Genomic DNA, 12469 nt, shown 5'->3' with positions numbered 1-12469 from the left:
GAAGGTGTGGGGAGCTGTGGAGGAAGGATGGAGGGCAGGGAAGGTGTCCCGGGCTCAGCAGAGCGCGAGGGCTGTCTCTGCCCAGCGCCTCTGCTTTGCTGGGCACTCCCTGGTGGTGGCTGGAGCGGGGGACAAGTGATGCTTGGACAGGGGTGGCATGTTCAGAGAGCCTCTGGTGTGCTGGTCCAGTCATCTTCGCCCTTCTGCAGCCTCCAGCTGCCTTTGCTTCCTGTCTGAGTTACCCCAAACCAGCCCTGCCTGGTGTTTCTGGGGCGGGGGATGCAGCTGGGGATGCCCAGGGGTGTTTCTGGGCGTGCCCAGGGGGTCTGAGCCCCTCTCTTGCCTCGCAGGTGCCCCCAGGAAGGAAGTTTATTTCATGGCCATCATAGACATCCTCACGCCCTATGACACCAAGAAGAAAGCTGCACACGCTGCCAAAACAGTGAAACACGGGGTGAGCCTGGCCCAGGGGGGGTGGGTGCTGGGGCTTCTGCTCTGCAGCATCTCCGGGGGGGCTTGTGATGTCTCCTGGCGCTGATTTCCCTGCCAGGGTGGGAATTCTCCAGTGCCTGTGCTCAGCACTTGGCTCAGTGTCTCCTCAGGCTGTCCCAGAAAGGTTTTCCCTCTGGTTGCTTGGGATAATTTGTATTTCCATCCCCATTTGGGAGGTGCTGGAGGCACCTGACAGAGCAGGAACGGACTGGGTGGCACGCAGCCCTTCCTTGGGGCCACTCCTGTGCCCTGGCAGCCTCCCTGAGCTTCCCAGCAGGGCTTGGCAAAAGCCCAGCTTAGCAAGACGTGGAATCAGGGAATTGCTGTGGTTGGAAAGGACCTCTGAGGTTGAGTGCAGCCATCCACCCAGCACAGGGGGGTTCATGTGGAATCCCAGGATGTGCTGAGGTGGAAGGGACCCATCAGGGTCATGGGGTGCAACTCCTGGCCCTGCACAGATCCCAGCGACCCCACCCTGTGCATCCCTGGGAGTGCTGTCCACACATTCCTTGAACTTTGTGGCAGCCTTGGGGCCGGGACCATTCCCTGGGGAGCTGTTCCAGTGCTCAGACACCCTCTGGGTGGAAAACCTTTTCCTGATATCCAGCCTAACCCTCCCTGACTTGTCTCCAGGAGTTCCTGATGCTCCTAAATCTGTAAACCACAAAGGAACAAACCCAATACCTTGACTCCGGACACGCAGCCGGCGCTAAAATCATTTCCCTTGGGGATCTCTCCAGACCTGCTGGATTTTCCCTCACCCACAGATCCTCCCCAGCAGACAGGGGCTGTGCTGCCCTGACCCCTCCCTACCCCCCCTGACCCCTGTGTCTCCCCTGCAGGCCGGGGCTGAGATCTCCACCGTGAACCCCGAGCAGTACTCGAAGCGCTTCAACGAATTCATCTCCAACATCCTGACATAGTCGTGCTCAGCCTGCAGCCAGGAACCACGAGCAGAGGGGCTCCTCCAGCCTGTGACACTGAACAGACACTGTAGCAGCATGTGGGGTGTGTGTGGGAGTGCGTGTGAGCGTGCGAGGGGAGCGTGTGGCACCGTGGCACTCCGGACAAAACTCATCCTTAGGGTGCACCCTCCCAACAGCCCGCTTGACCCAGGTGGAAAAGTGGGGGTTTTATGTTACAGAAGTGCCCAGATCTAAAGATTTGAGGGCTTTTTCAAACGAGCCAAGTGCATTGTTTCAGCACTGCTCTTTGTAGTGACGTTTCCTCCTCTCTGGATGCAGAGGATCCCGGAGGGATTGCGACGCTGGCACCGCATCCGAGGGGTGGCTCTAGGTCACGGTTGAAGCAGTGCCTGATTCCACAAACCACTCCTTGTTTTGTGTTGGTGTTGTTGTTGTTTTATTGGACTGTTTAGCAGCCATACGACCCCTTTTATTTCCCTCTCGGTAGGAATTGGAAGGAAAATAGCTCAGCATTTCAAGGATGGCAAATAGAACTCTGATAAAAGGAGGAGTCGCTGAACTTTAGGTAAATTCAAACTGGGACACTTTATATTTTTTGGTTAATTTAAGTAACAAAAAAAAAAAAAAAAAAAAAAAAAAAAAAAAAAAATGAAAAAAACCTTTTTTTTTTTTTTTTGTAACTGCACTTGATTTACAAGAAAGACGAGGGGAAATGAACATCTACCAAAGATGATCTCGGAAAAAAAAGAGGTGTAACTCCTCAAACCTGAAAACAACCAGTGTGAGAAGTGAGAGAGGCATTGACCAACCTCAGCTAACGATGTGCTTGGACCTGGGCTTGCTTTTCAATTGGCCAACTCGGAAGATTTCCTAAAAAGAGGAAAAAAAAAAAACCCAACCATTTAAAAAAAAAAGGCAATTTTGGTACCTGTAGATCCGGGATAAGATTTTCACCTCAGTCAGGAATGGCCGTATCTCTGAGGTCACCATCACAGTCCTGCCAGTGTTAATTAGCTAATTAATTGTTCAGTCTTCCTTCCCCACCCCATCTGCAACAGGTACTTGAATCTGTGTCCTGACAGAGGTTCCTGGGTTGCTTGGGTTGGTTTTTTTTTTTTTTTTTTTGGCTTTTATTTTGAAAAAAAATGTGACTTGCACACGAAGGAATTGGACTCGCTGCCAGTGGGGAGTGCTGGGAGCCGGGCCTGGGGCAGCCCCACTGCTCCAGAGGACTCAGGACTCGAGCTGGGGGTGCTGCCACCCTCCTCTGCTCCAAACCCCTCTCTGGAGCGACGCTCAAGGAGTGGAAATGGTTGAACTCTTGCACCAGATTTATTTGGCAGCCCCCTGAAGGATTTGGGACTGATTGGAGTGACTGCAATGGTCCTGTTTTGTCTCCAGAACGCTCGTAACCATTTCCCAAGCTTGGCAGACTCGCTTTGGGTTTTGTTAGCTCTGCTGCACAAAGTTACAGACCTTGCTGGTTCTTTGTTTTGGGGAGTTTTCATTGGGTTTTTTTGGTTTTTTGGGTTTGTTTTTTTTTTAATTTCCTTTCTCTTTTTAAGCAGGATTTAGAGTTTTGAACAAACCTCTTGCAGTTGAAACATGTTGCTTATCTGCCTTGGAACTGTTTTTCACATATGCCTTTGTTTTGGGAATAAGCTGTTGGGAATGTCTGTCCTGTGCTGTAACAGTTTGCTGTGTGGAATTTTGGTCCTTTTGAGAGGTAACTGGTGCTCATCACATCCTGGTAACTTCCCTGAACTTAACTCTGGCTCTGGGCTGGATTCTGAATGTGGGCTTGGGGTTTGGGTTTGGTTTTTTTAATTTCCTCTCCCCCATTTCCCATTCGTGACGTGAATCCCGCACAGGTCTCACCTTGGGAGGGGCTAAAATTGAAGCCCCTGCGAGTTCACTGTAAATAGAGTCTTGGAGAAATGAAAAATTAGGGCTCCTGATGGGATATGAGCAGTTTTGGTCATTGCCTTTGGCCTGGGACAAATTTCTGCTGCCCCTGTGGTGTGGGAAGGCTGGAGGCTCTCGTGTCTTAAAGTGTGGAGCTGCAAAAGCCACAACCCAAATGCAGCTAAAAAAACAACTTTAAAACAAAAAATAAAAAACCAGGGAGGACTTGAGGACTTGGAGGGCATCATCAGCTTCGTTTTGTGGGCATTACATTGGTTGCTTTGCTCTTAATAAGCACTTAAGTTTACTGCCAATTAGGAATTAAACACCAATCCCTTTTTATTCCTTAAATAATCATCTGCATTGAATCTGCAACTTTGGCCTGGTAAGTTTGCCCTTCTCCTTTTGGGGAAAGTAGCTTGGAAGTTGTTTTATCTTGAAACCATCTGTTTAAAAAATAAATAAATAAAGAGGAGGAAAAGCAGGGGGGGAGGAAGAGAGGAGGAGGTGTGGGTGAAGTGCAGACACCACACAGCAAAGGCAGAGAAAGGGGAATGAAGCTTAAAAAAATCTCCTTTGCTGAATTCTGTAATAATGAACGAGGCATCGGCTCAAAATCCAGGGAATTCCTGCAGAAATCCTTACAGAAGTTGTGACAAAAAGGGCTTGAGGAGAGCAGTGAATATTTTTCTTACTCCAGCCCCAAAATTGGCTCTTTCTGGCTCAGCTGATCAGGGGAGCCCCACAAAGATCCTTCCCTTGAGCACTTCCCCAGTTGTGCCCCTCCTGTCGGGTGCCACATTTCTGTACTAAAGGATCACTCTCAGTTCCATGATGTATTACCCAGCTGCAGAACTTTGTTGAACAGAAGCATTTTTTGGTGTATTGTTTACATTTGGAGGAGTAGCATTACGTTCAAAATGCTAATTTTTCTTTCCAGACAGTATTTTTTCTTACCAGAATAAGAAGTGAAGCTGCAAATATTTGATTTGTTTTTTTTTTTTTTAAAAGGGACTTTTTCTTTCTGTTTGTTTTCTTTTTCGTTTCGTTGGTTTTAGGTTTGTTTTTTGTTTTTAAATCTTGTTTTAGGTCACTTTTTTAACTCGAGTATTTAAAAAAAAAACAAAAAAAGGAAAACCCAGCCCCTTCAATTCTGGTTTTACAACTGCTCGTGCTAGTTTGTTGTCTGTTTCTGGTGTGGATTTAGTTCTAGTTTTGCTGAATGTAAATAATTCCTGTCCTTAGCATGAACACTTCCCACTGAAGTGCATTTGACTGACCCCCCTGGGCTGACAGGATTTGCAGCAGAATGCAGGATTTTTTTTTTTTTTTTTTTTTTTTTGGTTTTTTGGCCACAAAAAGCAAGAATTTGGTCCACTGGAGTTCCAAATAATCAGTGTGCAGCATCTCCCCCTCAGCAGTGCCTGAGGGCAGGAAGGAGCTGCGGGATCCACATTCCTGAGGGGCTCTCTCTTTCTGATCTGTCAGGATTTTAACTCAAAATCTGCTTTGAACTCGACATTTCCACCTTCCCTGTGGAGACAGCTCCGAAACGGGAGCGGGAGAGGGAAGGCAGGGACACAGCTGTGCTCCAGCAGTGCAATAAAACCACTCCAGAGCCCGCTGAGTCTCCCTGCCACGGGGAACTGGGGGTTCCAGGGAATCCCAGGAGATTCCCAGAGCTGGGCTGAGGCCTTGGGATTTGGGGGAATATCCCCAGGAGTTCCCTGCTGGCAGCAGGGAGCAGCGGGACCCTTCCCTCCGGCCTCCTCCACGTCTCTGCCTGGCCTGGCTTTCATCCTGAAAGCCGCGATCACGGAGTCCATCCGTGCCCTGGGGTGGCCACACTCCCAACAATCCCAGCTTGGAATCTGGATTAGCACAATCAGCAAGGAAAACTGAACCACTCGAGTCTTCTTTCTTTCTTTTGGTTGGTTTGTTGGTTTTGGTTTTTTTGGGAGGAAATTCCTGCTTTCCCGAGCCGCCTCCCGCGGGGCCATCACCCAGCGCGGGCAGGCTCAGGGTGCTCAGGAGGTTGTGGTGGTGGATGCTCCCAATCCATGACTACTGTGCAGTCCTTTTCCATGCCTCCCTTCCAGCTGCACCTGGAATTTCACCCCCAGCTGGAGGATTTTCCCCCAAAATCAACAGGGGGGGGATGTCCCCACCACGACCCGGCCTGGCCACAGCCCCAAACCCAACCCCGAGAGCCCTCCCCGCTCCTGCAGAGCCACTCTCAGTGTCCCCCTCAGCTACTGCCCGTTGTCCTGGCTCTTTGGGATGAATCCCCTGGATAACAGGGACGGCAGAGCTGCTGGACATCGTTTTTAGTGGAAACCACTCAAAATTGTGCTGCTCTGGGGCTGCCGAAGCAGCTGGATGGGAGTCGAGCGAGCAGATTCCACAGGCACAGGTCACAAAGGGTGGGCAGGGCTAATCAGTGCAAAAAGTGAATAAATTTAAGTTTAATCTAAAACCTAAAAAAAAAAAACCCTAAAAAAAGTAATTAAAAAAAAAAAAGAACATTCTAGGTTTTTTCACTGCTGTTTTTTAAATAGGAATTTGAAGTCCTCTGTGCTTGTCTGTTTGCTAGGAGCAGTTTGAGACACTGTTACTGTTTTGAAATGCATGCATGTTACAAGATGAGTCTCCAACCAGAGAAACAAAAATAAAATTAAAACTTTGTGTACATTTGTGTGCTCTTTGAGGGGGGGTCACCCCCAGCTGCTGCTCCACCAGCTCTGGGGAGAGTCCTGGAGGGGACAGGACAGGGGGGAATGGTTTAAACTGGAAAAGGGCAGGGTTGAAATCGGATATTGGGAAGGAATTCCTCCCTGGGGAGGGTGAGGAGGGGCTGGAATGGATTTTCCAGAGAAGCTGTGGCTGCTCCATCTCTGGAGGTGTCCAAGGCCAGGTTGGAGCACCCTGGGACAGTGGGAGGTGTCCCTGCCCGTGGCAGGGGTGGCACTGGATGGGCTTTGAGGTCCCTTCCCACCCAAACCTTTCCATGATTTCATGCACCACAACTGGAGAAGCCTCTTTAAGTGTGTCTGGAATTAAGTAAGAACCGATTTTACCAAGTCCTGGCTGTCAGAATGAATCAGGTCTGGCAGGAAAAGCTGCCCCTGTCCAGCTCCTCACATCCAGGGAATTGCTGCAGCTGGCTCAGAGGGGAAGGGAAGCTCTGCTCCCACCTAAAAACCTCCTCCTGACGGCTTTGGGGATGAGAACTCAGTCCTTGTGCTCAGAGCCAGCAAAAGGGAAGTTCAGTGGAGAGTTTTATTTTAAAAAGTCCCGAGTGCCACAGAGCAGCTGTGCTGGGCTAATCCATGCGAGCCTTCAGGGTCCTCGTGGTGATCTTGTCTTTCTCTCTGGAGGGGGAAAGAGGAGATTATTTATGGATAAATCCAGGTTTAATCCCTGCCTACAGCTTGTCCCTCCCTTGGGAAGTCCCAGGTGCCCGGGCAGGGTCAGCTGGAGCTCAGGTGGGTGTGACAACTGAGTAAAACCCATCCCCCTGGGGAGCTCCCAGGGTGGGGATGCTGCAGGAAGTAAATTGGGCTCTTTCAAAGCCAGAGCTGGGAGCTAACGCTGCATCCACGTGCGGCAGAGCATCCTCCTTCCCACGGCAATGCAGCCAGGCAACCCCTGTGCAGCACAGGGGAGTCATTGCTGCTGTTCTAGCAGCGAGCTGCAACAGCGAAATCAAACACTGGGAGAGCACAGAGCCTCGCCAAGGACACCGGTGGGAGGGGCAGGATTCAGGGATACCCTGGAAACTGATCCCTGAGGGAACTGAGTGCCCAGCTCGCTGAATCCTCCCCGGGAAGGAGGGAACTGAGTGCCCAGCTCGCTGAATCCTCCCAGGGAAGGAGGGAACTGAGTGCCCAGCTCGCTGAATTCCCCCCGGGAAGGAGGGAACTGAGTGCCCAGCTCGCTGAATCCTCCCCGGGAAGGAGGGAACTGAGTGCCCAGCTCGCTGAATTCTCCCCGGGAAGGAGCAGCACTCACATGACGTGCACCACCACGCCCATCCCAGAGATGGCATCTCTGTCCACGGCGTTGAGCATGGCCTGCGAGATGGTCTCGAAGAGGTGCTCGGGCTCCTGAGGCACAGAGGGAACAGAAGGGTTCAGCTGGGCTACAAACTCCACCCTGACTCCCTGGATTTTGTCCAAACCCCCCAAAACCCTGCAAGCTTTTCCCCTCGAGCTGAACTCCTCCAGGAATGAAACCTCTCCCGCAGCCCAGAGCCTCCAGCTAACACAGGAGGGAGAATCCATGAACCCACAGATCCCAGCTGATCCCAGCACCCACTCACCATGTCAGGCTCCCAGAGGGACTCACACATGCCATACATCTGCTCGGAGCAGGTGCCACTGACCACGAAGTCGTCGGTGACCATGGGGCAGCCGATGAGGTCCAGCGAGCAGATGAAGGGCTCGTGCGTGAGCGGGTCCAGCCCCGCGATCACCGGCTCCGTGTAGTAGGGCCCAAACCTGGGGACAGCAGCACGCCTCAGGGCAGCCCCGAGGCCAGGGAACAGCTTGGGAGGAACCACACGGGATCACCCAGTCCCACCCCAGGCCCTGCATAGGAAAATCCCAAAAATCCCACCCCAAAATCCCTGAGCCTTGTCCAAACGCTGCCGGAGCTCTGGCAGCTTTGGGGTCGTGCCCATTCTGCACCAGTGCTCTCATCCACCGCCCTTCTGGTGATGAACCTGTCCTTAATTCCCAACCCAACCCTCCCCAGCACAGCTCCAACAGCCTCAGCTTTCCCTGGCACCACACAGGAACGGTTCTGGCCGCTACCTTCTCTCGTAGAGCAGGTTGGACACCATGCTCATGAAGGTCTGGGGTTTGATCTGCCTCCCTTCCTTCAGCTCGTAGAGATTCAGCCTGAACTTCAGCCTCTGGGCACTGCAAAAGATGAGAGCTGGGATGAAAGCAGGGCAGGCTCTTTTTCCTCTTCACCAGGGCCTGGGGCAAGGAGGGCATGCAGATGCAGCTTCTTTGGGAGTTGAGGTTAAATTGTAGCAGTGAAAGTCGAATTTCAGCAGTCAAAGTCGAATTTTAGCAGTGCTCTGATCTTAAATCCCACAAAGGTTTCTTTTAAAAGCTCTCCCACGAGGGGAACTAAGACTCGGAGTACCGGCACCGTTTAATTTTGTATTAATTACAAATATTCTCCCCTCCCCACGAATAAACAAAGACATTCGCTCAGCAAGAGTATCTATTGCACAAAGGCCTCACTTACACCGTCTGCACGTCCGTGGCCAGCCCGGCTAGGCCGATGTAGAGCCTCTCTCCCATCGGGAAAATCTTCTGGAAGTCCGTGGTCACCATCTGCCCCTGGATCCCGAAGCGCCGGTCGGCGGCGATGGCCACGCAGTCCTTGCCCTTCATGGCCATGACGGCCCCGCCGTTGTAGGACATAATCGACTGCACGGCAGGAGAAGCTCAGCGGGCACCGCCCGGCTCCCGCCGCTGCCCCGGAGGAGCCTCCAGGGTACCCCCGGTACCGCCGGGCCCGGCCGGGAGAGCCCTCCCCGCGTCCGCCCCACCGCCTTTGGATTTCATTTCCCCGCTGCTTTGGTTTCCCATTCCTCCGGCGGCCCCACCGCCGGTCCCCGCGGGGAGGCCCTGAGGGAGCGGCCTCCCGCCCACCCGCCTCCCCCGGGCACCGCGGGCCCAGCAGCTGCCCCGGCGCCGCCGCGGGTCTCACCATGGCTGCGGCTGTTCGGTCACCGCTCAGTCACCGCTCTTGCCCCGCTCTTCCCCCGCTCCGTCACCGCTCCGTCCCCACACGGGCCCCGACCCGGCCCCGCTCACTGCCGACCCGCTCTCTGCCCGGGCCCCGCTCCGGCCCCGCCGCGCCGCCGCCGGTCCCGCCCCCTCCGCTTCCCATTGGCCGCCGCCGCTGCCGCTCCTTCCTTTGCCGCCTTTCATTGGCTGTCGCACCGGTAGTCCCGCCCTCACCCGCTCCCCATTGGCAGCCGCTGCCGGTGACTGGCGGGAGCCGCCGGGGTGCGCGCAGCTGATTGGCTGAGACCGGGCCGAGTGGGCGGGGCCGAAAAGTGACGAGTCACAGTGGGCGCGCAAGGCATGCCGGGAGTGCGGGGGGGGGCAGGGCTGGGGGGGGCACAGCTGGAAAAATGGGAACAGCTGGAAAAATGGGAACAGCTGGAAAAATGGGCGGCAGAGCTGGAGCTGTGGGGGCACAGCTGCGTCGGGACAGGGCTGGATAAGTGGGGGCACAGCTGGAGCAATGGGGCGCCAATGGATCAATGGGGGCACAGCCAGAGCGGGGGAACAGCTGGGTAAAGGGGAACAGCTGGATCAGGGCACAGCTGGATCGATGGGGGCACAGCTGGATCAGTGGGGGCACAGCTGGATCTCTGGGGGCACAGCTGGATACGGCACAGCTGGACGTGCCCAGGGATGCACAGCACAGCTGGATCAGTGGAGGCACAGCTGGGTCAGTGGAGGCACAGCTGGATATGGCACAGCTGTACGTGCCCAGGGATGCACAGCACAGCCGGATCAGTGGAGGCACAGCTGGTTCAGTGGGGGCACATCTGGACGTGCCCAGGGATGCACAGCACAGCTGTTTCCATGGGGGCACAGCTGGATACGGCACATCTGGACGTGCCCAGGGATGCACAGCACAGCTGGATCAGTGGGGGCACAGCCGGATCAGTGGGGGCACAGCTGGACGTGCCCAGGGATGCACAGCACAGCTGTTTCCATGGGGTGCACAGCTGGATGGGTCCGGAGAGCAGCCGGACCTCGCACCCCACTCCCTCCCTCCGCTTTTGCGCCTTCAGGACGCGGGGACGAAGCCCCGACCTCGCCCTGTGGGGCCGGGAACAGCAGATCCCGACGGGGATTCTCCCAAAAATCTCTTTTGGAAGGTCACTCTCGGTCCCTCTGTGGGGTCCCAGCACATCCCGGCACCGGCACAGCGCCTGGCTGCCGGGGGATTCTTTATTTCAAGGGGGATTTGCTCTGCCAGGATTCCCTGTCCCGGGTGGCAGCTCCCTCCTGGAGCAGGCGGGATGGAGCATTTCCTTCAGGAGAGGGAAGTTCTGCCCGAGGGAACGGGGTCCGTGCGCTTGGGAACGCTCTGGAGGCACCGCAGAGCAGCCCCGGCTCCGAGGGCGCCGTGCCGGGGGTGTTCATCCATCCCAGGAACACATCCCGGGATCGGGTGCTGGGAGCAGAGCCCAGCCCGTGCCTGCTGCGTTTTTAAAGTGTCATTTTTTTTAAAGCGTCTTTTTGAAGTGGATTTTTTGAGGTGTTTTCCATCATAAAACGCTCCTGGCGGCAGTCGGAGCCGCGTCCTGCCTGGTGGGAACAGCCCGGGCACAGGCGGGTGGGCATAACCAGGATCAATAACCTCATGGCCTGGATTAAAGCAGGAACTTCCTTATTTCTGGGATGGGAAGCAGATCAGGGCGAGCAGGGAGCAGAGACGGATGTGACGGGAGCTTGAAGAGAGGGGAAGCTCAGCCTTGCGGGCTTTGGACCCCCCTCAGCTGAATCCCGACCACGGAATTGGGATGGAAAGAGGATTTCAAGCCCGGTTTGAATGTCCCAAAGTGTCCTCGTGGTTGTGGGGCCACGGCGGGGAGCACGGGCTGGGCAGGGATGGTTTGGGCACAGCGGGAGCGGCTTTTCCGCCTCAGGAGGAGCCGTGAGCCCACGGGGAGCACCGGGAGCAGATCCTGGCCCTGGAATTTTCTCCGTGTGCGGCTCTGTCCATCCTGGGCTGGCGCTGGGAAAAGAGAGAGGGAAAAATGGAGCGGCGGAGGCAAAAGAACGACTCCGTCCCTGGGTGGGCTCGAACCACCAACCTTTCGGTTAACAGCCGAACGCGCTAACCGATTGCGCCACAGAGACCGCGCTGGCAGCGCCGCCCCGCCCGCCGCAGTCAGCCCGGAGCACCGGGAACGGGAATGGGACACCGGGAACGGGAACGGGAAACCGGGAATGCGACAACGGGAATGGGACACCGGGAATGGGAACGGGACACCGGGAATGGGACAACGGGAACGGGAATGGGACACCGGGAATGGGAATGGGAACGGGAAACCGGGAACGGGAAACCAGGAATGGGACAACGGGAATGGGACACCGGGAATGGGAACGGGACACCGGGAATGGGACACTGGGAACCCGGGAACGGGACACCGGGAATGGGAACGGGACACCGGGAACGGGAATGGGAATGGGACACCGGGAACGGGACACTGGGAATGGGAACGGGATACCGGGAGCGGGACACCGGGAATGGGAACGGGACACCGGGAATGGGAATGGGACACCAGGAACGGGACACCGGGAATGGGAACGGGACACCAGGAACGGGAATGAGACACCGGGAATGGGAATGGAACACCGGGAACGGGACACCGGGAATGGGATACCGGGACCGGCAACGGGATGTCGGCAAGGGGAACAGGACGCCGAGAACGGGAACGGGATACCGGGAATGGGACACAGGAAACAGGAACGGGACACCGGGAACGGGGCACCGGGGATGGGGACGGGATACAGGGACAGGCACCGGGAACAGGACACTGGGAATGGGAATGGGACACCGGAAAAGGGGCACCGGGAATGGGAAACCAGGAATCAGGACACCGGGAACGGGATACGGGGAGAGGCACCGGGAACGGGACACCGAGAATGGGACACTGGCACCGGGATATCGGGAACGGGACACCGGCACCGGGACACCAGAAACGGGACACCACCACCGGGACACCGAGACGGACACCGGGAACAGGACAGCGGACACCGGCCCCAAGCACAGGGACACCGGACACCAGCACCGGACCCACCGGAACCAGCACCGGCACACCGGCACCAGAGCAAGCGAGCAACCGGGAACCGAGACAGCGGCAACGACAGCGCCCACCGGGAACCCCCCGGGCACGGGGCCACCGGGACGGGCCCGGGATGCGGAGCCCCGGCACCGGGCGGGGCGGGGAGCGGCCGCCGGGAGCGGCTGCGTGTGCCGGGAGCCGCCGGTGACCCCGGGAGTGCGGGAGCGCCGCGGTTCGCTCAGCGCCTCCCGCTCCTCCTCCCGCCCCTTTCCCCTCCTTCATTTCTTTCCCAGATTTCCCTTTCTTTCCCCCC

The 12469-nt window shown here is 55.9% G+C and overlaps 1 protein-coding gene, 1 long non-coding RNA gene and 1 other non-coding gene across 3 annotated transcripts; 1 reads left to right on the top strand and 2 right to left on the bottom strand.

The window, feature by feature from the left end:
- The first annotated feature begins 42 nt into the window (after nucleotides 1–42).
- Nucleotides 43–6012, top strand: LOC121660404. Its single transcript, XR_006014659.1, has 2 exons — nucleotides 43–454; nucleotides 1335–6012. It is a non-coding gene; the product is annotated as an uncharacterized LOC121660404 (long non-coding RNA).
- A 576-nt stretch (nucleotides 6013–6588) lies between these two features.
- On the bottom strand, nucleotides 6589–9202 carry PSMB3 (proteasome 20S subunit beta 3). Its single transcript, XM_042019766.1, has 6 exons — nucleotides 9051–9202; nucleotides 8583–8767; nucleotides 8138–8245; nucleotides 7645–7822; nucleotides 7335–7429; nucleotides 6589–6694 (listed from the first exon to the last, which is right to left on the bottom strand). Exons 1-6 carry the CDS (start codon nucleotides 9051–9053, stop codon nucleotides 6646–6648), a joined length of 618 nt encoding a protein of 205 aa, XP_041875700.1. The 5' UTR covers nucleotides 9054–9202; the 3' UTR covers nucleotides 6589–6645.
- A 1951-nt stretch (nucleotides 9203–11153) lies between these two features.
- TRNAN-GUU lies at nucleotides 11154–11227 on the bottom strand. The gene has a single exon. It is a non-coding gene; the product is annotated as a tRNA-Asn (tRNA).
- Nucleotides 11228–12469: the final 1242 nt, after the last annotated feature.

Source organism: Corvus kubaryi, unplaced genomic scaffold (assembly GCF_017639235.1).
Source record: "Corvus kubaryi isolate FWS band 111438036 unplaced genomic scaffold, C.kubaryi_AGA036_p1.0 35076, whole genome shotgun sequence".
In the NCBI taxonomy this organism is placed as follows: Eukaryota; Metazoa; Chordata; class Aves; order Passeriformes; family Corvidae; genus Corvus; species Corvus kubaryi.
Note: the sequence above shows the minus strand (reverse complement) of the source record. Positions and strands in the feature narration are given on the sequence as shown.

What these genes read in the sequence shown, in the direction of transcription:
- PSMB3 (XM_042019766.1), bottom strand. An exon ending in GCCACGGACGTGCAGACGGT is followed by an intron (nt 8,246 to 8,582) that starts GTAAGTGAGGCC and finishes CATCTTTTGCAG; the next exon opens with TGCCCAGAGGCTGAAGTTCA. An exon ending in GGCGTGGTGGTGCACGTCAT is followed by an intron (nt 6,695 to 7,334) that starts GTGAGTGCTGCT and finishes TTCCCCCTCCAG; the next exon opens with AGAGAAAGACAAGATCACCA.